General features: G+C 42.1%; 1 protein-coding gene across 2 annotated transcripts in view; it reads right to left on the bottom strand.

Annotated features, from left to right (window-relative positions):
• Dera (deoxyribose-phosphate aldolase) overlaps positions 1-14,489 on the bottom strand; it is a 111,390-nt gene that overhangs the window by 66,505 nt on the left and 30,396 nt on the right. For both annotated transcript variants that reach the window (XM_023709590.1, XM_023709589.1), the window contains exons 2-5: positions 8,284-8,381; positions 7,022-7,169; positions 4,086-4,181; positions 1,255-1,389 (exon numbers count right to left, since the gene is read on the bottom strand). In XM_023709590.1, coding sequence (XP_023565358.1) covers positions 1,255-1,389; positions 4,086-4,181; positions 7,022-7,169; positions 8,284-8,381 — 477 coding nt within the window. The remainder of the gene's footprint in view (positions 1-1,254; positions 1,390-4,085; positions 4,182-7,021; positions 7,170-8,283; positions 8,382-14,489) is intronic.

Here is a 14,489-nt window from a genome sequence, read left to right as displayed (position 1 = left end):
ACTACACAATAAGACGCGATCTTAAAAAACAAAACCTGAAAAAAAAAATGCTTAAGAAAAAATATAGGGCCGGGGAGATGGCTCAGTGGAATAAGCGCTTCCCTGGCAAGCGCAAGGGCCTGAGTTCAATCCCCGGTTCCGCCAAAAAAGAAAAAAAAAAAAAGAAAAAAATATAGTGCCGTGGCTTTAATTTGTGGTTTCATTATACATTTCTGATTAAATTACTTGTTATAATGACTTTTTAGACAAAATTATACTTTCATTATCAATGTCTTCATTTTTAGTACACAAAATATATTTAAGGCAAATCTATTCGATTTTTTAATGTCTAATTATAGTAAGTGTCATTACCAGAATGGGCACTATCTTATTATAATCTACTGAAGCATTAATCATTAATAGTGAATCATCAATCTTAAAGATGAATATTGAATAATATATAAATAACATGTAAGAACATTAGGAATAGAAACAAATTTGATAAACTTATTAATAAACCACATCTGCAAGATCCACAAAGATTAACATAAAAAAGAAAGGCTTTCCCCAGCTATCAAAATAAATTTTGGGAGCTGGGCATGGTGCTACCTGCCTATAAGCTCAGGATGCTGGGCGGCCCAACTAGGAGGGTCACAGCTTGCAGCCAGCATGGTCAATCTAGAGACTTAGAAAGACCTTTGCTCAAAAAATAAAAATGTCTGGTACCACAGCTCAGTGCAAAGGCCCTGGGTTCCTCTGTACTACACACACACACACACACACACACACAAGAAGGATAGAGAGAGAGGAAGAGGGATAGAGAAGACGACACAGAGACTGAGACTGGATTGATGCGCAGACAGGCAAACAAACAAGTACATTATGTAAAAGCCTTGCCTTGAGTGGCTCACGTGCTGAGTAACATAACAGCACAGAGTGACACAGAATGCTAGTTACTAGTCCCTTCTAAAAGAAAAGCATATCAGTAATACAAAATTTTTTTTTAAGTTTGTGCATCTATTGCATGCAAATAACTATTCACCTAAGCACCAAAAAAGGAAATAAAAAGTGCATACGCACAGGAACCTGCCTAGATGGGGAATAAGGGCTAGCGATCTTAGCCATGTTTTCTCCTAAATTCACCCTCTGATCTCATGGCTTGCAACCTCCAGCAGGAATCTCCAAAACATACTGCCTCTTCCCAGATGCCCACTGTTTTCCACTCAATTCCCCAGGGAAGAGCGGGGTTTGTTTTAGGCAAGGACAGGCACCTACCTTCCCACTGGCCGGTCAGCACCAGAGTCCTGTTAATGACCACGTCGATTTCCGTAGCCCCATCTTCCACAGCCAATCTGATCTCTTCTAATCGTGTTTGTAAATGAGTTTGTGCAGCTGGAAAGCCAGTGGCCACTAAACAGAGAGGGAGGGAGGGAAGGTAGGAGGGAGGAAGACAGAGGGAAGACAAACCAGTTTCAACTGGTTAATAATTAAACAAAGAATTTTATTTCCAACCTACCCCCAAAACAACCCAACATTAGAAACCAAAGTATTAATGCCACTGGAGAACATCATCTATACAGCTAAGCATGGTGGTATACGCCTACCATTCTAGCATTAGGGAAGCTGATGCAGGAGGATCACAAGTTCAGGGCCAGGGCCAGGGAGATAGCTCAGTAGAATAAGCACTTGCCTGGCAAGCACAGGGTCTTGAGTTCAATCCCTGGTACCGCAAAAAAAAAAAAAAAAAAAAAATCAGGGCCAGACTGAGCTACACAGTGACATCCTGTCTCAAAAACAAAGTAAAAAAAAAAAAAAAAAAAAAGACTTCACTTATACATAACATAAATGTGAAGAAAGAGAATGCTATCTCACACTGCTTTTGTGTCAGGACAAATACTAACATATTCTCTGGAAGACAGTGAATTCAGATGTGCAGAGATGCTTATGAGGGTGTACTGAGTAACTAGCAATTAAGAAAATGTGTTCTTGACACAGCAGCCATCATAAAATAGCAGTTATAGATTGTTTTGGTGAAGACTAGTTATTCAGGGTCCTATTCTTGATCAAGTTGGCCATCTTCATTTACTCATTTCCTGTTGATTTGGTCTTGATTTACTTCCTTTAGTTGCAGAAAACAGATTATAACATAATTTCGCTTCACTGCCTGTCTTAAAAAAAACTAGCTAGGCGCATGCAAACAAAGAAGGTATGAGATGGAAAAGCACCTTATCAGTCCAAAGAAGTGGAGAACACAGCAGGTGACAGAAAACCAAGAATAAATTAAGAAAAATGAAAATATATCTGTGCTTGTAAAAGGTTTTTTATCACTTTTAAATAAGATGAAAATGGAAGTACGTTTTGGAACAAATTGATATTTTTTATAAACCATTCATTCCAGCCCTGTCTGTAAAGAGCATCTACCATCTTTCCTTGGTGATACTCAATTCCCTGGTCTGCTTCCGTAGAGGAAGACACACCTTCCCGCTGAATAAAGGAAAAACAGAACTGATTTGCAGCTGATAAGAAGCTACAGTCCCCAAAACTCTATGTCTCCATGCAAATAAGTTGTATATACAGTATACCGTGTTTCTTTTGATGTGCTCCTTGTAAAACATTTTAGTGATCTTTACAGACCACTTGTTCAAAGCCCCAGGATACTCTTCAAACATCTTTAAAAGTAAAACCTGATTTGGAATCTGCCTATTTGTCCATCAGACAGTCAATAAAATGAGACCTCAGAATGTCTTCTCCCGCCTACCAAGTCCCTCCAACTCTACCTTGAGTCAAGGGCTCCTGCAGGCGCCATTTCTCGTGTCTCCTGGGCTTCTCCTCTCTCACCTGTCTGGGACAAGCCCCCAGTTCTCCTTTTCCCTTCTCTAATTTGTCCCAGAAGCTCAGTGAGCTACATCTATACATGAAGCTCAAATACTGCAGGAACGTTCCCTGACACCAGGCCCTGAGACACCTCTCCAGCTCCAACCCCCACAGCTCCCACTGAGCCTTACTCTTAGATCCAACGACTACAAACCCCTCTCAGCTCCTATTCCACACACGCCTGCGGCTCCACAGGTCAGCTCCTCTGTCCAAATGCCATTCCCTCCCTATCACACTATCACCTCTTTATCCTTCAGAACTCCAAAAAATAATGATCTCTTTGCTAGGATGTATTCTTTCTCTAGGATATATTCTCCCACTCTCTGATTTGCAAAAAAAAAAAAAATCACTCCCTGCTCAGAGTTACCACCACTATGGCCACCTGGATGTCTTCATTATTGTATTTTCCATGTCCATGGCATATACATATCTACACCAGAATAATCTGCATAATGAGCATGTATGTACAATACTGTATCACACACTGTAATTTTTCCACCTGATTATCCCTTCTACACAAGCTAAGTTTCCTTAAAGATGGAGACATAGTGCTATATTCTTAGGAGTTAAGGTCTGTTCTCCAACAAGGAATGAAAATATATTAAAATCAGGAATCAATATAAGTCATGTAAATTAATTTTTTTTTTTAAAGGGACAAGGTTTATTTAGCTCACAAATTATACAGGCTTCAGTCCATAATCGGCTGGTGCCAAGGCAGGGCGGCACATGGCAGAGGGGCAACAGTTCGTGATGCCAGAAAACAAACTGCAACAAGTTAGGGAGAACCTTCCTGTCCCTTATATTGTATGCAGATTACCCACCCCAGGGTGGCTGTAGCACTCATGAATTTAAAGCCAGAAATGGACCATGAATCAGCAAGTTGTGGTCAACCATCACAGAAAAGATGATACTCCTCAGACACCTAGGCACAAATGTGAACAATACACCCATCACTTCTCAAAGAGTTTTTCAGAAGTTTTTTTTTTTTTTTTTGGTCCGCTCAGGATGCCTTAAGGGCAGGTCTCAAAAATCATGAGGATCTGAAGATTGAACCACAGAAATCTGAGCCTGACTCCTTTCCTTAAGTAGGCACTTCAACAACTGAGATACTGGGCAGGCCCCCCTCATGTAAATTAATTTACCCAGCAATATAAATGCAAGTGTAATATCCCACACTGTCTGACTGAGGACAGGAACATGTTCAAAACTTCAAAAGCCACAACTAAACTTACCTGACGCCACTGGAATGTCACAGCCCGCAGCCTTTAGTGCTTTCACAGCATCACAAACCCGGGCAGGATAAACACAAACGGCAGCCGTAGTGATGCCTTCGAAGGAAGAAATCATAACAGCCTATTTCATGAGAAGTTCAACTCGGACAGTATGCTTTTAATTACTGTTTATACTACAACATTGGCAGAAATCAAAATGAGAGAAAAACTAATTCCCCCACAATACAGCAGCAAATTAAAAGGTTTTTCCACATTGCCTCGTAGTTCTCGAAAACATGGATCATTTTCTGACTGCTATGCTCATAGAAATAATGCTGCTACACTGCTCTTGCACATTAAGGTGTCCCACTATTTTGTTCACATTCCTAAAAAGACAGGCAGTCATCATGACTCAATGAAAATACTTTATTTCATGTAGAAAATAAAGCTTAGGTTGGTACAACATTCAAAGAGGACAACAGATGAAGAAAAAGTTCAATGAAATTTATAGGAGTACAACAAAATGACATTTAACTAAACTCTTTTTTCTTTTGCAAGGAATAAAACCTGAACCTGCAGTCCTCATTAGAAAGTATACACTCCTCAGTTTAACAAAATAAAAAAGTAGCCACTGTAAAACCGAGCAATAGAATAAACTCATGCAAAGTTGTTATTTTTTGTGCTACAGAGAAGGTGAGAGTTTCTAGTTGTCTTTTCTTTTGTTTTCTGGTGCTGGGATTGAACCCTGGGCCTCGAACACAAAGTATGTGGCTGGTCACTGAACTACACTCACAGTCTCAATAAGGTGTCTTATTGTAACCAGAACGAAACACAATACTTCAAAAATTACTGTGATGCCTGCCTCCAGCTAGTGTGACTTCTATATTCACACTTATAATAGATAGGCAGGCGCTGTGGAACTAAGAAGCATCCATCCACACAGAGGAGCTGTGGCTCCTAAAGCCAGCACAAGATTATGGGGCCAAAGAGGAAGGTGATCGATGATGTAGAGTGTGCCTAAGGAGAGTCACATGGACAGAAAACATTCTCTCAGGCTTTCACAGAGAGCAAACTGGTCAAGCAATGGCCATGACTTATCCACAAGGCTGACACTGACAAAGGATCTATAAACTGCAGTATAGGGTTTCAGGTTAAATCTTGAGGGGATCTGACTGACCTTATCAGATCCAAACCTACAATTCTTGTTCCATAGGTCTTGCTTTATCTTGTTCTTAACCATCCAACAGAAAAGTATAAAAACAAAATATAAGAAGTAAAGCCAAGTTGTTATGTTGAGCTGTAGGGGACTCAGGTCAACAACTTCTAACACTGCCAGTCAAGCGGAAGACCCAATACTATTATGGGCTACTGGACTCTTAGAATATTTTGCTGAGTTCACACACCTATAATATTTAAATGACAGAACTAAACAAAAAGGGGGATACAGATGAATGGCTTTTTTACATCTGTATATTCAAGATAGTTAGGATAGATATATAGGTACATTCTCTTGATGAATAGAGGGATTTGTTCTAAAGGTGTTTGTAAATAGGATGTCATATCTGCATCTCGTACAACAAATGACCACTAGGAAGACAGTATGCAATGTGTTGATTGTTGGAACTGTCCTACCAATTTGATTTGAGACTGTCTCACTGCTATTTATTTCTCAATAAAATTATGGAAAAAAAAATAAAGCCAGCCCACTCAACAGCAAGACACACCATGCTGGAAGCATCTCTTAGCCTTCTATTTCTCAGTTTCCTGGCTTAGAGAGGAAGAGAAAGAGCTGGGCACATAGCGGTGCATACCCGTAATCCCAGCACCTTGGGAGGCTGAAGAGGGAATCACAAGTCAGCCCCTCAGCAACTTAAGAAGATCCTATCTCAAGGGCCAGCCAGATAGCTCAGCAGACTAAAGTACCTGCTTAGCCAGATGCGTGGACAGAGCTTCCCCAGTGTGCTGCCCTCGCCCCGGGGTGGTGCACTGAGAGGCAAATTGAGACTAGGTGTGCCTGTATTCGCAGTTCTTGGGAGGCTGAAAACATACTTGAGATTGTGAGTGTAGTTCAGTGATCAGTCACATAGTTTGTGTTCGAGGCCCAGGGTTCAATCCCAGCACCAGAAAACAAAGAGGAGCTGTGGCTCCTAAAGTCAGCCCAAGATTATGGGGCCAAAGAGGAAGGTGATTGATGATATAGAGTGTGCCTAAGGAGAGTCACATGGACAGAAAACATTCTCTCAGGCTTTCACAGACAGCAAATTGGTCAAGCAATGGTAGTGATCACTATGAGTCTGATCTGTGCAGTGGGACCCTGCAGACCCTGTACTAAACAGATTAAAAAAAAAAAAATGTTATCTCAGAATAAAAAGTTTTTAAAACAGAGTGAGGATATAGCCCTGGATTCAATCCCCAGGAGGGAGACACAGAGAGAGTCCATTTCTAATTTAAGCTCCAATCTTATGGCAACTTTAGAAATCCTTTCTTGTGCCTACTGAGGGAGTGAAAGACCTAATACACAAGCATGCAATATTTACCATTTGCATTTTATTCTCTAACGTATTTCATTTACTCACAAAAAATACTTTTATGTATGAGATGTGATTATTAAGTAATGAGACTATGTTTTTCACATATGGCTAGGGAATCAGAATCAGTATTTTAGAGTCACTAGATAGAAAACTTCCAAAGGTAAACAGTTGAAAAGATATAAGAAAACTCTCCACCAAAAACTTTAATCCGTTGAAAATAAGAACTGACCTAAAAAAAAGGCCTCAGATTCCCTTCATGTTATTTTTCAAGGAAGAATCTCAATTATTTGTTTATACACACATGGCCAGAGTTTTAATTGCAGACTTTATCACTACTGTCATCTCTGTAGCTGAATCTTAGGCTCTCTGAGCTAGTAATTAGTACTGTAAGCAGACAAACACCAAATGCATTATACAGAACATTACCTTCATCATACATATGTAAGGCTTTTAGGAGATCTTCCCGGATTGGGTATTTGGCTTTATAACAGAGCCTTTGAATACTGGAAAAGGTATCATCACCCGACAGTGAAGTGAGATCTATACAGGTAACTGCTTTCAGGAGCCAAGCAGCCTGGTAGGAAGAAAGGAAAAAGAAAACAAATACAAAATAAAATTAATTTCCAACTCTGCTAGTAGAAAATCATCAGACAAATAGGGAAACTAATGCCTGACATCTGCACTGTTCTAAGGCATACTGTGATATAGAACAGAAACATAATTCAAGATGAGCCCTACCAGGATCAAACAGACAGGAAAAGTAGCTTTCAAGATTTGGGGTTTTTTTCCACAGATACGTCACACTGAAACCTCTGGTTTGCCATGTTTCCCACTTATGACTTGGCCTTCCCATGCACTGCAGAATCCGCAATGGCTACACTGATGGAAGAATTCTGGGAGACTTCTACCTTAATTTTTTTCTCCCACTCTAGGGCCAGACATGAGACACTATTTTTAAGTCTCTAAGTGACTTGCTTCTTTTCAATTTAACTCAATGCCATTTTTAAAACAATCATCATTTCGCAACTCATTGTGATAAATTTCCTTTTATATTTTCAATCAGACCATTTCCAAGGATGAGCAAAACGTGCAATGTCACTCTGAAGGATTCACTCACAATATCCTGCCTCCCATGGAAAGGGACTCTGAATCCCACTTAGTCCTGCACAGCACGGCTTTGGGGGGGCAGATGCTGAAGAAAATGCTGACCACGAGGACTCTGGCAAACATTTAGGGAACTGTGAAAAACGACTTATTAAAACTACCAGTAATGTAAACACGATAGTCAAAGAAGGTCAATTCTTATACCTCCAGGCCTCACCAGGGCATACCAGGGCTAGATGTTATGGCTTTAAAATTAAAACTGAAGACAACTGAAGAAGGCATGTCGAAGAAACTGAGTAAGTATGTTGCGAAAATACGCCACTTAAGTCACTCATGAATAAAGATGCCTCAAATTCATTTGCGGTTTTGCCACTCAAGAGTGATAAGATTTTTAACTTGTTTGGATAAATGTGTTATCTTTCTCTAACCCGTCATCATCATATATGAATTATTAAAATAAATCAGGAACAGCTGCAATCTTTTAAATTTCAATGCATCTTGAGCAAAATTCAATACTATGGCCTTGTGGGAAGAGGTCTGGCATTGTGAAACACAGGGACGCACTGCTCAGGAAGGACCCTTACCTGCCACTCCTTCTTCACAGTTCTGCGAGCCTGGATTTGTTCTGCCCGCCTCAGAACTGCCGGCTGATTCACTTGTATTTTGGAGATCCAGCTAAGGTCTAAAGGAGAGAGAACAACACTTTTTGAAACTGAAAAGTTTAAACACAGTCGCCTCTAGTTACAGGGTACTTAAAAGGACACATTCAGCATTTGATATCAATGTTCTTTTAAAACATAGGTTTCTTTTTTTTTCCACACAACAAAGACATAACCTTGTTGGAGGGAGGCAGGTCACCACAAGACACACTTCACATGCATTGAGTACACTGGGAGCCTGAAGAACCTGTATCGATTCCCCATACAAACAGTCATAACAGCTGGGGGAGGGGGCCCCGCACCACGTGCCTGCTGACAGCAAAGGCCTATTTGTGAATGTCTAGTTCCAGAGAGCAAATGATTAATAAATACTTACTTGAATTAATGCAGGGGCTTAAAGGAATCCTTGATTACTAGCCCTTTACTGACAAGATTAATATTTCCTAGATAGGACAGGATGCAGCCCATCAAAGGAGAATTTTTCAAAACATTATTAGAAATAACAACATTGATATACCAGAAGCTAGAAAAAAGGGAGGCAAAAAGTCAAAGTTCTGAGAGACATCTCTGTGGCCTCTGGAGGAAAACTTCTTCCTCCCGCCTGTTCCTACATTCTCTTTCAGATTCCGGCTGACTGTATCCAGGCTAACGTGAGCCAGCTCCCAGGCACACCTAACACTTGGATGTGTCTCGGCCCCACAGCAAGCACTGCCCTCCCCCAAGGAGTCGTGGCGCAAGGGCTCCCCATACTCACTGCATGGGGGGTCGGGACTGTCCTCACTGTGAGAACCACACACCTCACACCAGGCCTGGCGCTCACCTATTTCAACATCCTCCACTGATACCAGGAATAGGTAGCCACAGGACACTGGACGTGTGCCCACTTACTTTGTGCAAGCGAACTCATTTCTGTATCATCCCTCAAAGGGCTTCACAATATTGAAAAATCACCTTAGACATCTTTCAAAGACAACTACTGTCAGAAAGTTATCCACTAGAAAAAGCATCTCAATTACACAGCTCTATAACAGCAGAAAACCACTGACCACACAGTGTATCTAACACACATGATAATTGTCTTAGTTACTTTTTACTTGTTGCTGGGACAAATACCCAACACTCAAAGTGAAGGAAGGAAATGTTTATTTAGCTCACAGTTACTGGAGGGTTCAGTCCATATTCCGCTGGCTCCAAGGGAAACGACAGCAGTTCATGCGGCAGAAAACAATGAAGAGCAGAGGAGGAGGAGCAGCAGCGGCGTCCATCAAGCCTCTCTCTTCCTTCTGCGCTGACTGCGAAGATCGGAGCTCCACAGCGAGGATCGGAGCTCATCCAAAGTGGCGCGGCTGCCAAGATCAAGCTCCTCCGGAGACTGAGACTTCTCCACCGAAGCGGGAGGGGCGGCAGGAAACCACACAGGGCGGCTTCCCCTTTCTCAATTCCTGGGACCTGCCCACCTGCTGGGCTAGGTCCCCACGCTGAGATCTGCCCGAGCTGATTCAGCCAAGTTGACACAATGTATCAACTAACACAATCCACCCCTTGTCAATTTAGCAACTAGACATAAACTTTTTCAAGCCAATTTCCAGGTACAAAGACATGCTTTTTTACAACTCAAACATTGTATTAGAACCATGACATGTTACCCCTGGCTCTCCGAAGACTCATGCACAACCGTTTATGCAAAAGACATTTTAGTCCATCTCTAAGAGTTGCCAAAGTCCTACCAGTTTCAGCAACACTGAAAAGTCCAAGTCCCAAGCTTCCAAGATCTAAGGCAAACTCTTAGCTGTGAGCCCCTCTACAAATGAAAAGTTAAATGCTTCCAACATCCAAAGGCACGAGATAAGCATTGCCATTCCAAAAGGGATACACAGCAGGATACAAACAACTGGGACCAAAACAAGTCCAAGGTCCAGAACGGCAAACGTTAAGTCCTGCAGTTCCCTGTGGACCATTCAGAGCACCCTGTAATGAGCTGTGAGCTCCAAAAGCCCTATGTGGCTCCACCTCTAAGGCACTTCTGTGGGTAGCTCCTGTAGCTTTTCTCTCAGGCCTGCTTTGCTCCCTTTTTGCAGCTTTTCTTAGACCATCCACATTCCTGGCTTTTTCAAACTTCTGAGGTCTCCACTGAGTAGGCTTCTCACTCACAGCTTCACACACTGCCCTCTCAGGGGCACACTGCCTGGCCTCCCAGGCCTTCTTCTGAAATCTGGGCAGAAGCCTTTTGAACCTCAGAACACCTGCATTCTACATGTGCCTACAACCACCAAAGCCACGTGGATGATGCCAAGGTCTGCTCCCAGCTGGAGCAGTATCCAAGCTTTCCTTTCTCTTAGGTGCAGGGGTCGAGTGCCTGGATCGCTGAGCACTGTGACGCTGATTGTGAGAAACAGATTCTCTATGCTGGGGCCATTCTGCAATCTGGTGTGGCTGCCGCCTCCATTCTGGAACCCGGTGTGGTCCGCCGCCTCCATTCTGGAACATGGGGCTCTGCGGCTTTTTCCTCAAAGTAAAGTCCTTCACCCTTGTGATTCTGAGGCTGCAAAGGGCAAGAACCTGCCACCTCCTGTGATGCCCTCAGGACAGCTTTTCTACTCTCTTGTTCCTTCTCAGCAATGGAGATCCTCTCAGCTTTGTTTTCACAGTCCACAGCCTTCCTGGTGCTTCCTTTCTGGCCAAACTCACAACATTTTAAATCATCCTTTTGGGCTTTTTGCTCTTCATTCTTAACATAAATCTGGCTTAAAGCCCCCAACAGCAACCATGCCACTGCCCCAATATTTGGCTGCTTTAAAATTTCTTTTTCAAGATTAACTAGTCCACTGTGTTTAATTTCAGTCTCAGGCAAAGTCTCTGGACAGGAGCAAAATGCAGGCAAACTTTTTGCCAACCCATAACACAAATCATCCACAGTCCAACAACTGATGCTGTCCTTCCCAGCAGAAACTTCCCCAACCTGGTCTTTACAGTCAGGCTTCCTATCAGCATTCTGGTCTGAGCTCTGGCCAGATTCTCCCAAACAGAACAGCCAAACCTGTTTCAGTGCTTTGCTTGTAGGCGACATCTCTGAACCTTTCCTATCTCTTCCCATAAGCCAGTCCCAAAAGCTTGTAATCCACATTGTCAGGTATAGCCACAGCAACGACCCCACTCCTCTGGTACCAAATTCTGTCTTAGTTACTTTTTACTCGCTGCTGGGACAAATACCCGACACTCAAAATGAAGAAAGGAAAGGTTTATTTAGCTCACAGTTACTGGAGGGTTCAGTCCATATTCCGCTGGCTCCAAGGGAAACGACAGCAGTTCATGTGGCAGAAAACAACGAAGAGCAGAGGAAGAGGAGCAGCAGCTGTGGCATCCGTCAAGCCTCTCTCTTCCTTCTGCGCTGACTGCAAAGACCAGCGCTCCACAGTGAAGATCGGGGCTCCTCCAAAGTGGCGCGGCTACCAAGATCAAGCTCCTCCGAAAACAGACTTCTCCACCGAAGCCAGGCCAGGCGGCAGGAAACCAGGCAGGGCGGCGGTTTCTTGCCTTTCTCAATTCCTAGGCCTTGCCCACCTGCAGGGCTAGGCCCCTATACTGAAATCTGCCAGAGCTGATTCCACCAAGATGACACAGTGTATCAACTAACACAATAATAAAGTATCTGCAGCTATCTTAAAAATGAGACCAAGAAAACTAGTATTTACCAAAGACATTCTCCCCCATTTCCATCTACTTCTTGAAAATATAATACTTTGAAACTATCTCATTGCTACTTATTTCTCAATAAAATTATTTTAAAAATTTTAAAAAAGAAAGTATAATACTAATGATGCAGAAATTCCTAGTTGGAATCTGAATGTTTAATAATGATAGTCTGATTTAAATATCACTAAAGAAGGAACAGAGTTTGGGTACTTTCTTTCTAATTAAATTATTTTGTTAGCTGAAATCATTTAATAAAACAGATTTTTAACATTTCAATCCATCTGCTCCTGCTTCTCAAAGATGTTTCCCTGCTTGTTTGCTGAGTCAACTTCACAGGGAAAAAGTGATGCTGGTGGCCAGAGAGACTCCTGCCTCTTCCTTCCCCCACAAAGACTGAGCTAGCTTTAGGCAGAGCTCAAGGGACTAGGACCAGATAGACACACTGAACTCCTAGTTTATCTATGAACTAGTACAACTTCTTCTTCCCAAATACTGGAGAGGATCTCACTGACTAACTGAAGAGCTCCGCCAACCATGAGGCTCATGGCCAAGTAACTACTGACAGTGGACAAACAGATGGAAGCCCATCCCTCTGGGGGGACACAGCTGCAAACCCCACAGGTGGAATGTTGTTTCTGTGTACTTTATGTAACTCTGCAGTCTATTTTCACTCCATCTGCTTCACCCAGAATGGCACTGATATATGGAGTTGTTTATATACCCATCCAACTTTTAAAACTCCAAGCAAACTACCTGCCATGCAGGAGGTACTCTATCCATAGGCTAAGTGGTTCCCAAAGACCAGAGATGATCTAATTTTGTACAATGTCCTTCCCAATGCTTCTCACCAGAATGGACTTTGGGACTCCACAAGATGAGACCAAAGCATGAATTGGATGCTTGGAACCATTCACTGTAAACTACCAGTGTTTACTATAGTTAGCACCCATGATTAGAGCTGCACCTAGGGCAAGGTCTGACATCTCTAACACCACTTTTCAGAGATCCCTGCAAACCACCTACTGGAGGATATAATAAGATTGCTACTCTCACAATATCTGTCTTGACTGCTAAAAAGATCACTCATGGCCATAAAATTATCTAGCCCCATATTTAATCCAGCCAATGAATTTGCCTCTGTGACCTCCCATGGCAATGAATTATATAAGTAACTATCTCATTTTATTAGCACTTAATTTGCTCCTCTTTAATTTCATCAAGTAACCCTTGTTCTCATATTATGGGGTCTGGGGAAAAGAAAGGACTGATTGGTCTTTGTTATGTCCTTCATAATTTTTAATATTTCATTCAAGTACCCTTTAGTGTCTCCTTTCCAGGAGAAGTGATTCTAATGCACACAACCTCATCAGGCCATGGAATCTTCGTCTCATGGGACCAGGGGGTGGGGGGCTTCGAGTACACGTGCCTTTGGGGAGAACAGACATGAAACCATAACGAAGAGGCAATAATGCTCTTCTTAAACCTCGCCAATGAAGAAAAGTGCTAGTTTCCCTTAGTATGTCATTTCGATGGCATTCAGGATCTTCTGGCAGTTGTAAATTTGTTCTCGAATACCAATTTTACAATCTTTTTTATCATTTTCTTTTCTGGTTCAACCCTCAGTGGAAACAGCCTTTTTCCCTGCCAGCCCCTTTTCTGGCCTTGCCGTCACGTTTGTGTTTTTATTGATGCTCTTGTGATCTTCACACTATTCCTAGGGCATGGAACATACTAATAACCCTACAAAGGGAGACGTATTTTGAATCTGGATCTTGCCTTTGTTCCTAATGAATAAAAATACACAATGATACTTTATGTTAGTCTCTTAATTCTTGCTGAGCTTTTACATCAAGCTGTAACAACCCAATGTTTCCTAGTGTGTCTCTGTACAGGCCTTTCCTGATAGGTGCTTGCATATTTTAGAGTCCCTTCTTAATTGTATTCATTGGATTGTCTATTATTTCTGCATTGCTTGCTTTCAATTCTAATTTAAATCTTCCCAGGAATTCATTATACCTTCTCACATGTACATGTCTAGCACAAACATACTTGTGCAATCGATGTGTCTCTTATACCACTATAAATTTATTTTTCACATCAGACATTTAAACTAGTAAAACATTAGTCGATTATGTCTCAGCTTTCAACCTTAGCCTTGGAAAGGGCTAGCTTGGCTAGAAAAAGATTCTTGGGTGTCATGGCACATTTGATCCAGCCAGGCTCATGAGACATTCAACTTACATAGTAAATGAGCAGACATAGCCTTGCCCAATGCCTAAGCAAAAAAGGCACCATCTGGACAGTCCCATGCTTACCCGCAGGTGGCATCCACCAGCAGTCTTCCCAGTCTAGCATCCAACATCCTAGAGCACTCTAGGCCATCCTTCCTTCCTGGGCACCAGCCCACCCTCCTAACATTCTACCCAAAAAGACGGCCA

This window comes from Octodon degus, unplaced genomic scaffold (genome assembly GCF_000260255.1).
Source record: "Octodon degus isolate 3935 unplaced genomic scaffold, OctDeg1.0 scaffold00012, whole genome shotgun sequence".
In the NCBI taxonomy this organism is placed as follows: domain Eukaryota; kingdom Metazoa; phylum Chordata; class Mammalia; order Rodentia; family Octodontidae; genus Octodon; species Octodon degus.
This window is presented reverse-complemented; position numbering and strand designations above follow the sequence as displayed.